This window comes from Athene noctua, chromosome 16 (genome assembly GCF_965140245.1).
Source record: "Athene noctua chromosome 16, bAthNoc1.hap1.1, whole genome shotgun sequence".
Classification (NCBI taxonomy): domain Eukaryota; kingdom Metazoa; phylum Chordata; class Aves; order Strigiformes; family Strigidae; genus Athene; species Athene noctua.
In genome coordinates this window covers 17,367,380-17,386,023 of record NC_134052.1, presented here as the reverse complement: position 1 = coordinate 17,386,023, position 18,644 = coordinate 17,367,380, and the positions used below count along the sequence as shown (strand labels likewise).

At 40.7% G+C, this 18,644-nt stretch overlaps 1 protein-coding gene across 1 annotated transcript; it reads left to right on the top strand.

Annotated features, from left to right (window-relative positions):
• Positions 1-3,512: 3,512 nt before the first annotated feature.
• LOC141967168 (protein-glutamine gamma-glutamyltransferase 6-like) lies at positions 3,513-17,529 on the top strand. The gene is made up of 12 exons (XM_074920618.1): positions 3,513-3,720; positions 4,544-4,783; positions 5,297-5,415; positions 6,577-6,705; positions 7,903-8,080; positions 8,797-8,932; positions 9,950-10,053; positions 11,980-12,222; positions 12,887-13,231; positions 14,211-14,368; positions 16,064-16,197; positions 17,376-17,529. The coding sequence occupies exons 1-12, from the start codon at positions 3,513-3,515 to the stop codon at positions 17,527-17,529; spliced, it is 2,148 nt and encodes a 715-aa protein (XP_074776719.1).
• The last annotated feature ends 1,115 nt before the right edge of the window (positions 17,530-18,644 follow it).

Here is an 18,644-nt window from a genome sequence, read left to right as displayed (position 1 = left end):
AACACGTATTGTAAGTAATCATGTCAGGAACAGATAACGAGAACGTTGCAACTCTGTATGCTTCCAAGAAAGAATGAATTATTTGCAGTTACCTGAAAGATCTTCAGGCAGACCCGCCTTAAAAAAAAAAAAAAAAAAGGTGGTTTATGCTATGCAAAGTCCTGATGCTACGGAGTGACAGTAACACTAACACAATACAGATCTACTTAATCACCCCATGTTCCATACACCCATGTTGTACAATATGTATATTTGTCTATACCTGCCCTCTGTACATACAGTCTCCAAAAACCTAAACTGACACAAACCAAACCAACCAGAATTAAGTTTCTTCTGTCTACTTAAGACTGTATTTCCTTCATTAGATCCAATTTGGGATGTTTTCCTCTCTTAGTAAAGACACCAGGATACTGTTTATCATCTTTCCTCAGCCATTCACCAGTTTTAAATAAGCATAATTAGATTTAAGATTGTGCAATTAAAGCAGTCATAAGTAGATGCTCACGTAGAACATTACTACAAAAACAGTAACTAGCAACCACAGGTCACACCCAGCTTGTATAAACTCTAGTTTATGTAGTGAAGTCAAGAGTCCTAAGCCTTTCGTTGCTCGTGCTGGTGGAAGAGGATTCAGAATGTTCTTGCGCACTTTTGTATCTGTAACCTGAACTACGCACAAGCGTGGAAAAGAAGAAAGAAACCTTATGGCGGGTAAGTTAAAAACAGCCTGGCTGCTCCAGGTATCACTCTTCCAATACAGAAGACTGACACTTGCTGAGGAAACAGGATAAATTACATCTACTTGTCCTCTTAGCAATTTAGCCCTTCTTAGGTTAAATGTATTTATGGGTTATTCAACTAGAACTGAGCTTTTTTTTATATCATGGGTCTTGAACATATTTTTTCCTGTAACACAGAAAAATAGATTAAGAAAATATTATTCTATCATATCCATTAAGTATACAGTGCTGTTGCAGCCACCTGACCAACACTCTCGGCTAGTGATCTGGGCAACTGCCACATAGAAGTCCCAGGGTCTAACCCCTGTTTGATATCGAACAGATGTCTGGCCTTGGACAGATCGCTTGATGGCCTCTGGACTCCCATGTTCGCCTCCCTACAGAGTGGCTATGTTAGCCTGTGTGCTGCTTTCTCAAAGTGCAGTCCCACTATCTGTGTGTTATACTGCACTCGCTCTCACTCTCCTGCTGACTGGAGAGATCTCTACTTAGAAAGATGCGTCATGTAATATACACACAGAGTCTATCTACAATTTAGCCTATGGATTTTTTGGTGTTATAGCTCCAGCTTTTTGTCAGAGGCAACAAGAACCCTGTGTGCACTGCATTTGCAGCAGTGATCACCAATTCTGTAGGCTATTGCTAATAAGCATGCTCCCAATGTCTATCTGTTAGAGGATAAACACTCACCCAAACATGTTTTTAGAATTTTGTCCAATTGTATGTTGACAGGACTACTGAAAATATATTCTTCCAACAGAGAGATACTGAGAGCAGAAAAAGAAATTGTAAGATTTAAATCGAAGCTGTGAAGATCAGAACAAGGAGAAATTTAAAGCATGCATAGACAAAACACTGCTATTGGGCTATACTGTGCTCTTGCCCCATATATAAACTGTTTTTTGCAGACCTGCACACATGCACTAGAAAAGCCTGTGTAACCGTGGGCTTTGTAAGGCAAACCAAACTATTAACGTAGTGAATTCTCAGAGCTAACCAATGCTAGCCACTGCACTCTATCTTTCCTGCTTCTACAGGTGTCCCCTCTTACTCTGTTGTACACATTGTCTTTGCCTGTGACATTCCACTCTGAAAGTCTCGGCAGGACTGTTTAGGTCCTTGAACACCAGCATCCCACTAGTGTCAAACCCATGGCTCAGCTGCTAGTAAATCCTGCATTTGCTACATTTTTGTTTACGAACATGCAAAATGCTCTTAGTTATCTGCATCACTGCACAACTAATAATATGCTCTCTCCCCACCCCAAAGAGCCTGGACATGTAAATTGCACAGTTCAGGACACACAGCAGTAGGATATACATGGGTAAAGTGTTGCAAGGCTGACTTCTTTTCAAACTCTGAGCCCAAGTGCCCTTCAGACACACATTCTAATTTTCTCTTAGAGGACTTGATGTTAACAATGATGTTTTCTGTAGGTCCTTTTCCATTAAATTAATTGAAATTCAATTAATACTTAAGAAAGGAAAATAAAGAGATTATGTAAGTGAGAAACTTTCTAGACATTTTACATCCTGTGATTCAAACATCACACTCCTATTGATGGATTTATTTTGGTTGCCAGGTGACACACCTAAGACCCTTCACTTAACTGAAAACATGTTTATGCTCACAGACTACAGGAAAGCAGCTTGCTCCGGGCCCTTACTGCAGCCTCAGAACTGCATGTGCACATTCATGTTTCCTCCAAACAGCTGAAAATTTAGTATAATTATGACTACATCAAGACTTCACAGATTATAATTCTGTGCTGCAAACACAAGAGAAAACTCAAATCTATTTCTATAGTAGAACCACATGGATACTCCCAGATAAAAGCCTCATTCCAAGTGATTCAAGCTGGTGCTAAAATAAATCCTGTATCTTCAGGGAAACTATGAGAGTGTTGCGTATAGCACCATTAGACTGGAAAGGCTTAAGATACTCTAGCTGTGGCAGGAAATTTTCTTCAAGTGAAATTCCTCTGGACTACCATACTGAGGAAGGGCACTTCTCAAACGTGTTTACAGAGGGACTTGTGTATTTCTACTTTGGTTTTGCTTGGGGGTGGGTGGGTGGGTGTGTGTTATTATTTTTATAATTGATTGAGGAACAAGAAAGATTGAGAGCTTTTGTAACCTGTGCTTCAGTGTCCAATATTCAATAGTGGGCAACCTATCACGATACAATACAGCAACCCATAGCACTGCCTCAAGATATGGCACTCCCAATCCTACCACCTGTCCTCTGCTGGTTATCTTTTTCCAACAGAGCGTGAAATAACACCCAGCTTCAAGCAACAAGGTTATAAATGAACTGAAATACAAGATACGTGAGAAGAAAACACGGAAGTTTGAAACAAAGATACTAGCCTTCTATTCATCATCTGTCATACCGTATCCCCAAGATCAGGCATGCACTTGCTCATGAGAGTTTCAACAATTCTTTCTGTACATCTGCAAAGCATTCTAGGAACTAGAGATCCCCACAGAAACAGAGCAGGAACATGGTGCAATAGAACAGTCTCTTTAAACTTTAACAAAGTCTTATCTAAATACACTAAGGTGCTGTTGGTTTTTTTTAAAAGATGAACTCTCTGAACAGGTGTTTTTCTTGTTTCTGAAAGATACCTACAGAAATTTAGCTGTTCTTCTAAGTTGTTGATTATTTTGCAATTGTTAATAATGACAGTGGATTTGTCTGTTTTCCTAAAACACATAATTCCAGCTATATATAAATGTAATAAAATTACTACATTAGACATTTGAAGAAACAATGTTTTTAATTAACTTGCCTTGTGTCTTTCTAGCCCTGAAAATAGCAAACGTCAACTGGCAATCCAAACTAAATAAAGCTGCGCACCACACCTCTGATTACAGCAGCACAGAAGCAGTCTTGAGGAGAGGACAGGCCTTCAAAATCACCGTGAACCTCCAAAGAGTGGTGCAATCTGGGGACAACTTCACCTTCATTGCAAGCACAGGTAATTTTCCCGTGGCACTCATCTCACATCCAAGTCACTCCAGCTCCAGAACACTAGTGCCTTACAGCTCTCTGTGGTCCATAAGCTTTGTCCTGTATCAGTCAGGTTTCACTGTCATTTTAGACTTAGGAGCTCCCATTTTAAAGTTCATTCTTAAGGCAAAAGACAATCAAAGTAATAATGGAAAGGCAGGGGCCATCCTCATTCTAAAAACAAGCCTGTATCTCTGCTCTTAAGGACCTACTTGCAAAACTGCAAGTTGCCTTCATTCTGTGGTCCCTGAACATTTTTTTCACCTCTACCTCTCACAGACCATCATCCCCTATTTGTCTCCTCTCCCCAGTCTCTACTTCACCTGTTTAAACTCCCCTTCATTAACTTCATGTGTTCCCTATTACTAGAACAGTCTACAAGACCTCATCCATATACTCCTTTCTGTATCTTCCCAAAAGGCTTCTCCAAAAAATTCTTCAGGTAGCTACTAACTCTTAATGAAACCTGTATTAAAATGTGTGGCCCATCCTGCCTAGATAATTTTGAACTGCCAGGTTTTCAGGACAACAGGCTTGCCTCCTCACTTGTCTAGAATGATTACAGGTGTACTCACCTTTACTGGGTTGTGCACGTAACACCGAGGGCTGCACAGTATGGTTCTGCAGGCTGGAGTGCAGCTAGTTTACACTGAATAAGCATTTGATCTGATAAGCCACAATCTTTCAATGCAGTCATTACTAAAATACGGAACTGAGATCACCACTGACCCCAAGTTTGTCACCCACAGAATTCTGTCATTCAGAATTGCTGTCCCTGTTCCCTCTGGCAGGACCAGCTCCAGCAGAATCACAGCAGACCAAGGCCATATTTAACCTTTCTGAGGAGGGTGCCAGTGGCTGGAGTGCAACCCAAGAGCCCAGTGAGCCTGGCTGCATGAACTTCACAATATTTAGCCCAGCCGATGCTGTCATTGGACGATACAAACTCACACTTCAGACTGCTTCTGGGAACAAGGTCTCTTCAACACTCCTGGGCCAGTTTGTGCTACTCTTCAATCCCTGGTGTCCAAGTATGTTTCGATATATCATGTCCTTCAAATAATTCACTGTCTCAGTCAGGAAATCTGGGTGTCACAGTAAAGCATGTACCTGACAGTCACAGCTACAGAAAGATATTTTTTTTGCTCAACATCTAGGATGAAGTTTTTACCCCTTCTTCAGTGCTGCAGTGCATCAAAGATCCAGCCTCTTGCTCGCAGAATAAGAAATCAGAGGCAGGAAACATTCCAAATATTTATTCTATCATTTTTTTCCCCTCCAATACTTGTGTTTGGTTGTAAACCAATCAATATGTACAAGACACATACTGAGATTAGTGAAGGGACAGGAGCATAGTCAGTTCCCCTTAAAGGAATTTCAGGCGTATTTTATTCACTCTTTAAGTGATTACAGAGGTATAGAGGGAGTCCTAAAACTGAATGCACCTGCAGCCTCACCTGTTTCCTAGAACCCCCCTTGAAGTGAAGTTTTCAGTTACACAAAACAACTTTCCTTTCAGCCAGCATGTCTCCTTCTGCTTCTAGATGATGATGTCTATATGGCTAATGAAAAGGAGCGATGGGAGTATGTCCTGAACGATAGTGGAATCATATTTCAGGGACTGGAAAAACATATTCAACAAGAAGCTTGGAACTATGGACAGGTAAACAGCATCACCTATTCCAGAACTTTGAAAATAAGAACAGTCGGTAAATTGGCTCCTGAGGAGAGAGTATCATTATCTGACAATATAAGAGTTTAGTATTCCTCTCTCACTTAGAATTTTCTTGCAGATATGTCTCAGTTATCAATACATTACAGCAACATCAGGATCATTTCCCCTGTCTGGCATGTGCTAATACAAAAATAAAAGAAACAAAGCACAATTTTAGTTTTCTTCTGCCTATTACACAAACTGCCGAAATTCTACTTGTTCCTTGGCCCTTTTGAGGGGCAAAGGAAGCCATTCCAGTATTAACCTCTAGGTACTGTGAGGCTACTACATCTAAATATTTACACAGTTGGTTCATTAATGGGGCAGAAGGCACTAAAAGGATATCCCCAATCTACTCAGCTGAAACAACTCAAGTTGGAAATTTTGAAAATCAGTTTGGCCTTCTAAGCGTAACTGCTACAAATAGTCATAACTACCTGTAGTCACACAGCCGATCTGCAACTGGCTGGGCCAGTCAAAACCACTCCTGACCACTTCGTGTCTCACAACTGCACCAACAGTTGCACAGACAGCATTTCTATCAACCCTCCTGATCACTGTGGCTACATGACGCTAATAAATGGATCAAGGCCAGATCTGCTGTCTGTCTCAGAGGCCAAGTGGCATCCTCGCCTGACCACATCCATACGGCATAGCACTTGGGCAATCTCTGGGCCCAACAGAGTGTCTCTGTGACCTTAGTCCACAATAATTATTTCTGTGAGTTTCTTTCAGTTCAGCTCATCTCATACAGGTGAAGGCAGCCCATCAGAGTGAAGGGTACTTGTAGGGGCACGACACGACGTGAAGCCTGCTGGGCCAGACCTGGTGTCGTCTTATGTGTTCCACCAGGCCACGTAATGTCTTTGTGAGTGCTAGTAGCAATGGCCCCAAACCATGCTCATAAACACGCTGTCTTTAAGATACTGTGGAGAGTCAGCAGCCTAGTGCTTATGCTTCCCTCTTGGCCCTGTCTTCTTTAACAGTACAGAAAATGCCTGTATTACCAACATCGTCCTATGGTGCCAGGAGAAGGAAAATAGGTGGGGAGTTTATCCACGGGTTTATTTCTGAAATTAACCCTTCGTATACTGCTTGCTTTGGTTTCAGTTCGAAGAGGATATCCTTGATATCTCTCTGGCTATCCTGGATCGAAGCCTGAACTACCGCCAAGATCCGGCTGCTGACGTATCCAACCGGAACAACCCCACCTATGTGAGCAGGGTTATCAGTGCTACGGTAAGGTGATCCATGAGTTACAGCAGTACAACGCACCTACTCACAAACCCCCAATATTTTATTGTGAATGTCTCCATGTTTTCTATGAATAGCTAACTTTTCTGCAAAATATAGCTACAGAAGAAGTAAAATGGAGATTTATTCTCAATGAAAAATATCCCAAAAGTTTCATTTACCTTCTTCCCAAAAGTTTTCTCATAACTGAAGGAATGTTTCCAAGAACTTCTGGGGAACATTGAATCTCAGATGTATTTTCCTAACAGATTTTCAGTCCATCAGATCTTTTCACTAATTTGGAAAGCCTGTGTCCATGCTGAAATAATTTGCTAAGTTTTTCAAATACCAGTGTTGGCACAGCTGCATTTAATACATGTATTTAGTACTCTTCACTTAAGGAGATTCATTCAGTGAGACCTGTATGCATTTCCTTCAACAAATAGTTACATCTTCTCAGCATCCCCCCTGCCTCACAAACATATATATGCACAACTACACAACTGAAAAGATTTCTGTTTTAGAAATAATACATGCCTTTCCACATTCCTTATCTGAGATTCATCCTTTAGAGCTGTGATCCTTTTCACCCTTCTAGACAGCACTCACTTTAGGCAATTTCAACATGAAGTACTAGAAGTACGAATATTTAAGAAAAAAACAATAATTAAAAAAGAACTTACTGTTTTCTGTACAACCATATGTGACAGTTAAACAGGACTCTAAAATGGATGTGCACAAGCATATGCAAGCATATCTAGCAAGTTTGAGCAAGCTCTATGTACTGTATGCACATTTGCAACAAATGCACACTCGGAGAAAATACGTACTTTTTGAGGTTTCCACATAAATCACTTGAGAATGGGAACCAATACTGAATACATAGCCTAACAGTTTAATGACATACCAGGAGATAAAAATAATCCACAAAATAGAGGAAATGTAAATAGGCTGGCAATCAGTACATTTGGGAACATTTGTACTGAAAAGCAAGACAGTTCTGAATCATCAGACTCACTCTCCAGTCTGATCTAGGTTTCATCCAGTTGTTGCACTTGAGCAAACAAAATTCTAAGATTCAAATATTATGTCCCATCACTCAGCCAATGACAACAGTGGTACAAACAAGGTCATTTCTGCCTATTTCCCTCTCTCCTTTTTTCTGTAAATATCTTAATTCTCTCATGAGAAGGACTCTTTCAGGTTAACAGCAATGATGAAAAAGGAGTAGTGGAAGGGAAGTGGAATGGAAAGTTCCGCTCAGGAACCAACCCCCTGCAGTGGAGTGGAAGTGTGACCATCCTTCGGAAGTGGCACAGGGGGAGATACAAACCTGTCCGGTATGGCCAGTGCTGGGTCTTTGCAGGAGTAATGTGCACAGGTATACATGAAGAATGGTATCAGAAAGGAAGCTCACTACAATTTCTGTAGTTTTATCTTTGTGACGTTACTGTTGAAGCTGTTTCAGCTTTGCCAGAGAGAGTGAAGAACCTATGCCCTCCATGCATGAACGACTATTTTCTTCTATTTTAAACAGCCATAGGTTGCAGTACTGCACCCCTGTTTTGTGAGTCATCAAACAAAATGCAAAGCAGTTTACTAGGCTGGAGTGATGGAAAGAGCAAAGCTTCCTGTTTCAAAGCTAGGATTCAGAGAAAACCAGTGCTCCTTTAAGTCTGTCTCCTCACAATGCCAGTTTTCTACTGTTGTGTCTTACCTACTGGTGACACAAAGCCAAACCACAATTCTGAGGACCTGTAAAGGTAGCTGCAAGTCAGGAAGAGCATTTCATCCTAGCAGTTTCCATTCAGAGTCACTTTGTGTAAAATACAGAGGAAAAATAATGCAATGGAGAGGTATATCTCAGAGAAGAAGAGGAAAAAGAGGCAGGTAACAGAGAAACAAACAGGGAGAAAATGGGAGCAAATGTCTCCTGAGCGATTGTGCACATTGACTGTGACTTGCATCATATCTGAGAGGGAAGTTTCCCCACTGAAAACATATACACTAGACTGCTTTGCCAGGAAAAACAGAAAAATACTTTCTAAATCTCTGTAAAATAGGTTTACAGCACTTCTATGGTATTCTGTATTGCAGTTCTGAGATCCTTGGGAATACCTACTCGTGTTATTACAAACTTCAACTCTGCCCATGACAGGAACATAAATCTGAGTATTGATAAGTACGTTGACATTTCCGGAAAGACCCTGCACTTGACTGAAGACAGTGTGTGGTAAACATTTTTTTTCTTATTATTTCTTCCATTATATTCTCCTCTAACTAAAAGATCTAGAATCATGCTCCTGACAAACCACTCGAAACTCATGCTCCCAGTGATATAAAACCCCATACCAAAGAATCAACAGACCAGTGTTCAGAAATGCAGTATGTGGCCAGTTTCATCATTCTGACTAATCAACAGAGGGGATACTTTGTACCATTACTATTTAACATGTAACTAGAAAATTTAACTGTTAATTTGTCTCTACTGCATGCAAGTTTTTGTTTTTTTTTAAAGTTGAAGAGTGATTAACCTCTTGCCCCAAAATGATACCAGTTTGTCCCTTGATTCCTAGAGCAAAGCACTCTCAGAAGCCCCTAAGTTTTACACTCAGCTTCTGTGCTACACGCTGTTGATCATGTGTTTCACAATTACCGTTACACATCCCTTGCACAATACTGAGAGGTTATTAAAGTAAAGGTAATATGTTTAATGCAGCTCAGAAAAATTCCATACCATCCCTTAGGAAAAACATCCTGTTTCTTTCACCTCAAAAGAAGCTGTTAAGAATTATGCTTTTGACAAACAAGTGCATAGAAACTATTACACTGCACATCTGTGTTGTCCTGCATGCACCAGTGTTTCAGTCACCAAGCACCCTGTACCATGGGGACCAAATGGTGACATGAAGCAGAGAGCAACTGTGAATTAAACACCAATGGATAGCAATGTGTGCACAATATGTACAGTATGCTGTTCTGGAATGTCCAGAATTGAATACCGGACTCCACAATGAATTATTTTCCTTTTAACATTATTTTTTTTTGTAATATCCCGACATTCCTCAGAGATCTGAATGCAAAAAGCTGGCAAAGAGGTACTCAAGAAAGGAGTCAGCAGCTGGTCTCTCTATGGAGTTTTCATTCACTTGACTCGGTTATTTCTTGCATTGCACCAGAAACGTATCAAATCTTTCAATATAAAATTAATTCCATGAATCACGAATTCCCTATTCTACCTCCCTTAAAGGAATTTCCATGTCTGGAATGAAAGCTGGTTCATTAGAAGAGATCTTGGCTCTTTTTATGATGGATGGCAGGTTCTGGATGCAACACCCCAGGAAAGAAGCAAAGGTAACACTGCTGTAAATATAAAAAGCAATAAATATTGTTATTCCTAAAGACTGTTACTGAAATTTCAGGACAACTCTCTTCTGTCTAGTCCCTGTAGATGTAGCATTAATTTGGGTGCACAAGAAAAGCAATACCCACATCAACCTCCAGTAAGTTGCCGTTCTCTCAGCCTCGGGATTGCCCACCAGCATGCAAATCCTTACTTCTTTAATCTGCCTCCACAAAGCCAGCACATATAAGTTCACTTATCTCACCCTTGCTTGTCTTAGCTCCTACCATTACACAGACTCATAAAATGAAATAAAACAACTAAGGTTGGAGTAGAGCTTTAGAGTTTGTTTACTCCGACCCCCTGCTCAGCACAGGATCAGTTAGAACAGGTTTCTCAGGACCATATCCAGCTGGGTTTTGAATATTTCATACGACAGAGATTCCACAAGCTCTCCAGGCAAACTGTTGTAGAGTTTGACCACCCTCATAGAAAAAGTTTTTCTTATGTTTAAATGAAATATTCTGTGTTTCAATTTGTGCCCACTGCGACTCGTTCTTTCACTGGATATCACTGAGGAGTCTGATTCTGTCCTCTTTACACACTCCCATCAGGTATTTATACACATTGAGAAGATCCCCCTGAGCTTTCCCTTCTCCAGGCTGAACAGTCCCAGTTCTCATTCTGTAATCATTTTTGTGGCTCTCTGCAGGACTTGCTCCCATACGTCTGTATCTTTCTTGTACAAAGAGCCCAGAACAGGACACAGCACTCCAGATGTGGCTCACCAGTGCTGAGTAGAAAGAAAGGATCATTGAGCTTCTGGCAACAGTCTTCCTGATGCAGCCCTGGATGTTGTTGGCCTTCCTTGCTGCAAGGGCACATTTGCTGGCTTGCATTAGATAGATTCAGCAGCAAACAAAAACCCCTTTTAGTAAGATTCTAAGTAAAGATTTTAGACCTTATAGTCACCAAAGAGTTTACAACAGAAAAAAACCCCACACCCCGTGACTCTACCCTATATTATACAGGACACACTGGAATGGGTAGGAAGGCATTTCATATCATGTCCCCATGGCACGCAACAGTATGGCACATATGTACAAAGCTGCATGAAAAAGGCCTCAAACTGTTCTTTGGTTCTGAAACCAAGTGACATAGAATGGCTTTTGTTCACAGCACTGGACTCCCCCTCCCAGACTAAAATAATAGCACAGCCTGCTGGGAACAAACCCTCAACTGTCCCCTTCCCTCAATTCTTCACAGCCACAGTCTGAAAGATTGCTCATTGACAAGGGGGAAAAATACACACTAAGAAGTTTGTTAGCCAGTAAACAGTGTGGATGAGCAATGGCCCAGCGGTCACTGGGTTTACACTCTGGCTCTGTTTTTATTCAGTGATACAGACACAACTTCATTGATCTAGTTTGATGACCTCCATCAAAAGATTAATTTATTTGGCCATTTAAAACCCATCAAACTCCAGATAAACTGCTTCGCATTCCTCACTACTAAGTTTACCAAATTCAGCTTCCTGGCTCTTCTCAACGCACAGAGAGCATTGATGACTCACACCTCGCAAGTCTGACTGTACTTCTGACTTGGCTCCCATCCTCTCCTCTCCTTTCACTGGACAGCTTAGCATACAGCCTTGCCTGACTTGGAGGGTTAGAACATTTCACACAGTGCACATCTAAGAAGTGTTAGCTCTCACTACACCTTATTAGCCTTACAGCCTTCTCTGTGCTCCTTCCTTTTGACAGAAAATGCTCATGGAATCTCTGGGCATGCTGTTACCATAATGCAGAGATGTAGAAACAATGCACTTTATCCCAACGTGTCTTTGGAGTGACCACCTCCACCTCCTGCTGACAGCATGAGGATTTGGGTTCTTTCACAACAGGCAGACATTTAACTTCTCCCTCTCTCTAATACAGGTATCTATCAGTGTGGTCCTGCCTCCATCAGAGCCATTAAGGAAGGGGATGTGAACCTGGATTATGACAGCTCATTTGTGTTTGCAGCAGTGAATGCTGACTATGTTACTTGGATTCACTATAGCAAGAAAAGAAAAGAGAGAATTTATTCCGATACTAGGAAGATTGGAAAATTTATCAGCACGAAAGCAGTGGGCACCAACGCCCGTGTGGATGTCACTGCTAATTACAAATATCCAGAAGGTAAATTCTTTGTGACAGCTGTCTTGCCACAGACAGAAGTGAAAAGAATTTAGGCCTTTGTTGGATTGAGCACTGACTTAATTTCTTTACTTCTTCCGGAGCAAAGTAATTATGAATTTTCAAAGTATTAGGGTTCATTGTCAGCTGACAGTGATTCAATATAGCCTTTGTGCCCCTTGATGAAATACTAATGTATTCAATACAAAGTCAAAGCTACTTCTGTAAAACATTCTGTCCCAGCTGTTCTGATCAGCTGGTGAGAATATTACTGTTATGACATACAGCAATAGCCATTCTGGAGAGTTGTCTGGGGAGAGTTTCTGCAAAAGGATTTTTTTACCCTTCTTAATTTCAGAGAAGATGGCAATTGCCCCAGCTTATGCAGAACTGAGGTCTCCCAGGAGTTACCTTGTTACTGCTCACAGCTTCTAAGAGGTGCCCGTGAACACCCAGCTGAAGCTGACTGGCAGGTTTTACTTTCCAGCCTTCATGGCCATGTATATTCATTTGCTTTTGTGTCAACATTAGCATTTAGGCTGGATCTCACTTTCTCCTCTTGTGTATCCTCAGCTTTCCTAAACTGTATTTACTGAGAGCAATTATGGCTCCACTGCACTATACCCAGCATGCATGAGATCTCTGACCATGTCATCTTTCAAAGCAGGATCCTTGAAAGAAAGGCGGGTGTATAAAAAAGCACTGAAGCTGCTTGGTGTGAGAAGCACTGGAAAAAGAGCCAAAAATAGAAGACCTAGAAGACGATCTTCAGTAGCATGGAGACAAAACATGACACCGCCTGCACAAAAACCCAGTATCTCCGGGAAGCTGATCCTTGATGCATCTCCTGTCATTGGCCAGGATATCCTCCTTACCTTGGCACTTAGGAACTTGATCTCAGATTTCAAGACCATAAAGGTTAAACTGAGCGCTTCAGCCATTCTCTACACAAGGAAACCAAAAGCAGAGATTTTGAAGTTGTCTAGGTCTATTAAACTTGGATCTGAAGAAGGTAATTTTTATTTTATTACAGCTTAGGACAAGATGTAGCTTTGGTCTGGGGCCAAATCACATAGAAATAATGAACAGCTCAGGAAGCGTATGACCTGCAAATGGTTGAAGGTTAAGACTATTCGGGGGAATAGAAACATATTGCCCTGTCTTAAGCATTTGCTTTTGGACACTGTCAGAAAGGATACTGAGCTGAATGACCTTTTTTCTGACCCAGCACGGCCACTATTAGTTCTACATTATGACCCTTTTTGCTAAGAGAGAACAACTAAGAGACACGTTGGAGACTACTCAGTTGCCAGCTCCCCATAAGCAAAGTATACAGATTAAAGACAGAAAGGTAAGCCTACATCTCTTGCAGTAATAGGACAATAACTACAGACTGCAGTAAGAGCTACACTACCTGCAGGTCGTGGCCTTTGCCCTGCTTTTATAGGGATAGCGCTGAAAAATGAGACATGTAGCACAAATGAATATAACTACCCTCTCAGGCTAAAACATAACACTTCATAACTCTTGCCAGCATTCCAGCAGTAGATGAACATTTTTTCTCAATGTACTGAGATCCATTGCCTTCCCCGCTGGCACAGAGATTGACTGTGCACCATCTTTGAGGCAGAGGCTGAACAGCTGCATCAGCAAGGGCATTTAAACCAACCCACCTTTTCACTTCTGCCTTATTTGCAAGGAAGGAGCATTAAATGCTTCAGATAAATGAAAAAAACACCAGTAGTGGTTGCCACATATATCCACCCTCAGAACCGTCCAGCTGCCAAACTGTACCTGATCATTCAGTGTTTGATGAATGTAAGCAGAAGTCACCTGTGAGCATCATTCCTGTCTGTGGGCTGTCAACACCCACAAATGGACAGCCCCGGGGTGACAGCATCCTTGCTCCTTAAAATTCAGATATATTACAGATAGCTGGTATTCAGAGACAGAAAAAAGAAGAGGGAATTCTGTTTCTGTTTCCATTCCAGTGAAAGAGATTTCATTCAAGATCTCCTATTCCCAGTACAAAAACTCTCTGACGGATGACAGGAAGATCCTAGTGACTGCTCTGTGTGAAACCAAACAGGGACCCTCGCTTCTAGTGGAGAAGGATATTGTACTTCAGGATCCTCTTCTCACCATCAAGGTAAAAGCTAGTCCCCTCTGCGTCCCTAGAGAGACATGTTGAGAAGAAGCAACTAGAATCCTGACTCCATCTGCTCCTCATGGGAAGGAGTGTGGGAAGTGAAATCATGCCTGAGGGTGATTTGATCTTGTTACTCTAGTAAAAGGCCGTGTGACACAAGTATAATGAAACGCACTAAGGAAAAGCAAACCTTTCCCAAGCACAGCTGTGCTATGGTACTGTTGCAAGTGCTTGCTGACAGGGCACTGACAAAGTTCTCAGTGCTACAAGGGTTACAAGGTAAGATTATCTCCAGAGAGACAGAGAGAAACAGAGAGAGACAGAGAGGTCTAGTCCATATCTAGGCTTCCACTTTTGTCAGGGAAGTCTGGTCATTCTCTTCCAGTTAATTTAGGAAGCCTGATTTTTACCAAAGACATCTTCACTGACTAGCTGATAATGCCTGGGGCTGTGAGGCTCATCATTACTAATACTCAAGGAAGTTCTTTCACCTGATCAGGAAAATTGACACTTTTCACCTTCTGCAACATCTTCCCAAATGATTAATAATTAGAACTAGAGGGGTTTTTTCCACTTGAGACTGAATTCTGACAAATGTTGTAAAACGGGTAAAAAGCAATTCTCAGTCTACAGAGAAGACCACACACTATGTCTGCCCAGGGACAGTCCTGGGTTTGCATGGCCCATCACATCCAGGTAAACTAGCTTAACTCGTTTGGGACAGTTCAGCACATCCACACGCTGAATCAGACATGGGATCAAATGCTACCTGTCTACTGTACTGTAAACAACATGATAATTCAGAGAGACTTACAGCATCTCCAGACTAGATTAGCTATCCCAAACCACTCTGTCAGTAAGATACAGGAAAAGCAAGGTTACACACAGGAATGAAGTTTGGATTTTTGTAGGTTTGGTGATTTCTGAATACCAAGGTCTAGTGAGACCTTGTAAAAAGCCTTCTGTGCTGTATCATTCAAATAAGAGTCAGCTTATATACAGCAGACACCTGAATTAGATTATTTCAATTTAGTGACTAAGTTTCCAGAAGGGTTTATGCTTCTGCTGACTGAAACTTCTGTATAAACATACAGTCAATAATAGGAAACGCAACTGGGGTGCTGGACTTCTCCATTATGTTATTTAATATTACATTATCTACCAAGATAACCAGATAAGCAACTCCACTTGATCTCAGTCAAAATAAGGTAATGAATATGTATATTTGCTACTTAGCATTCTTTTGGTTTTTTGCCTGAGATGACACAATTCACCTCTGTCTCACACCTCCAATGATTTCTAACCCTAAACCATTAATGTAGCCTAACTAAAGCTAATTTGATTTAAGATGCCTACAGAGTTAGCCATATATGCCTAGTTAATACTTGTATTCTCATTCTGTTCTCACTCTGGTAAGTGTCCTAATCTGTGTTTTACATAACACGATGCACTGCCCTAGTTAGAAAGTTAGGACTAAATGGTAGATTCTACAGTAGTTTATTCTCAACCACATTGGATGGCTGATACAAGCCTGAACTCTGATGCCCAAAAATATGTACATGTATTAATCCCTGTCTCCTTCCTGTCCAGGAGATCCTAAGAGGGTAAGTGGTTTGCAAAGGGAATGAAAAAAGAAAACCACGAGAAAGAAGAGAGACCAATGCCATGGCTGAGCAGAATGTTTTCCCTCTGTAGGTCCTTGGTCCAGCAGTGGTACACAAGGCTGTTAACGTGCAGGTCACATTTACCAACCCGCTGTCTGAAGTGGTGACAGACTGTGTGCTGCAAGCAGAAGGTAGTGGCCTGCTCAAAGAGCAACTCAGAATCAAGTACGTAAATGCTATCTGGCTAATAACTCGTTCACTTTGGTGGAAAATCTGGAATAAAACTGGGTTTTTAAAAAGATTCTGTCAACCTCATGACTTTTGTTTGCACCAACCTTGGACAAAATACTATCATGTCAGTACTCTCCATATACTAGTTGGGAGTTTTTCACACCTCCTTTACTGAGCTTTGAATTACAGAATGCTCAGGGAGTGGAGAGATGGTCTGATTTAATGAAAGTGTGTAACTCAGAGTGCTGTAGTTAGTGACTAAATCACATAAAGGGCAAAAATTTAGAAACTTTCTTCTTTTTGTGGTTTGCAAAAGGAAAACCAAACAATCCTTGAAGGGTAAGAGAGAAAGTGACAAGAGCCAGGACATCTAATGTAATTAAATGTTTTAAACATGTGTCCACTAATATCATACCATTAAGAAATTTTTCTCTCATCTCCTCCATGCTTATTACTTTAAAAACATTTTTTAAAGCCTCCAAAATATTTATGCTGGGGGAATTAGCACCAAGAACTGTGAGAGGCAAACAAAAAAAGATAGCAAAAGATGGATAATGATGTGAATCACTAAAGCTTCATTTACAATTCATATAAAATTCAGGTCTGGACCCTGACCTTGAACCTTAACTTGCCTTACCAGCATTGGTATTGCTCAGCTTCAGTACCTCCCTAGAGCAGAGAGGCCCTTTTTTCCCACTCTCTGTTTCCTAGTGCTACTATCAGTCTCCTTGTGTTGGACAGCCAAGAGTCATTTCTAACTATGGACATAAAATCTATGGGTAATTAATTACATTTACCACACCAAAATACAGCCCGAGCATATCTAGACTACTATAAATGTTATGAGTGTTGAGGGTAATACCTACAGCTGGATCTGAGCTCTTCTAAAAATAACCCTCTTGATCATTCCTCAGGTGCTCAATACATTTTGCCCTCGTGATACAACCCCTAATTCTCCATCACAGGTTGAGAACTGCAACTATTTCTTCAAGGATGGTGGTGTCGGAGCTGTGAACATGGAAGGTTATGTCCACCTGTGCTAGGAGCATACAAACACAGCAGCCACTTACTCTGACTTCTCCTTTCCATACTGTCTTACATTTGGGGACTATGAAGAATACATAGAAGAATTTTTCATCTGCTTACAATTACAAATGTATTCTCTCTTTTAGTGTGGCAAGAATGGCCCCCATGGAGACCTCAACAGTCCAGTTTGAAATAATTCCCTACAAGAGTGGCACCAGGCAGCTTCAGGTGGACTTGGTTTGCATCCATTTTTCAGACATTAAGGGATTTGTGATGCTTGATGTGGCTCCAGCTCTGTGAGATAACCTGTACATCAGTTCAGTTTTGTCTCTGTTCATGAGACTGGTGCAGTGTTCATACATTACTATGAATGGGAGAACAGAAATGCATACTCAAAGTGATGTAATATAAACAGAAATTAATAAAAAGGTACTATACACTATACTGTAAAGATAGTGTCATCTGCTTTATGGACCTTCATGAATAGAATTATGAGTGGAAATCATTATATAATTCAACCTGAAGTAGAGGATCAAATGTGATGGTTTTTCAGCATTACAGCCTGTTGCAATGATAGCAGCTAGATTTCCAAGGAACACCATTTAAAATTATTCTTCATTGAATCAAAGCTTAAAATCAAGCTTCTCTGAATATAATTGAATTATATTCTCTAAATATAAGTTTTATTCAGTAATAGCCAAAGTACTATCCAAGTAGCTGACATAATTCGAGAATTAAATTTATCATTTCATCTAATTACTAGAAGGAAATTACAGCAATAAGATATGTCAGTGTTACAACAGAACTCCTCTTATGACTGGAAAAGTGAGAAGCTATTCAATAAAGAATACTCTTTAATTCACAGTTTCCCTACTCAGCTCATGATTTAAGGATGTGATAAATTATAAATAATGAAATATTTGTCAAATAAATAACTGGAAGTAACAGTACAAAAGCAGATAAAAGAAACATGTCCTTGACTAAGAAGTGGCAAACACTAGAGCACTGAAGTAATAACAGGCTGGAATAGCTGCTCCTGAACACAGGAATGAAGCAGAACATCATTCAACAGTAAACAGGTGATCTGTCATACGGATTAAAACACATTTATTTACACATATATCTCCTCACACATGCACTACTGTCTCAAAAGGTCCAGATTTCTTTCTGGATGAACTTAATGAATGAAGGAAACTTCTCCAAAGAGAAAAGGATAAATCATTACCACAGCCAACCTGAGACCACAACACATCCCATTTCTCTCACTGATACATTATAGTTAGGCACTATGCAATTTTTCATGTATACACATCTTACAAATTCACCTCCTCATACAGCCTCAATTATCACTTACTTTAGTTGGCTCTAACAGGAAGAAAAAAAAAAAAAGAGCATTTGCCTCTTGAGATGGGGGA

Coding starts and splice junctions, on each gene's coding strand:
- LOC141967168 (XM_074920618.1), top strand. CDS start 3,513: ATGTTTTTAATTAACTTGCCTTGTGTCTTTCTAGCCCTGAAAATAGCA. Junction 4,784..5,296: donor CTTCAATCCCTGGTGTCCAA/GTATGTTTCGAT, acceptor TTCTGCTTCTAG/ATGATGATGTCTATATGGCT. Junction 5,416..6,576: donor AAGCTTGGAACTATGGACAG/GTAAACAGCATC, acceptor CTTTGGTTTCAG/TTCGAAGAGGATATCCTTGA.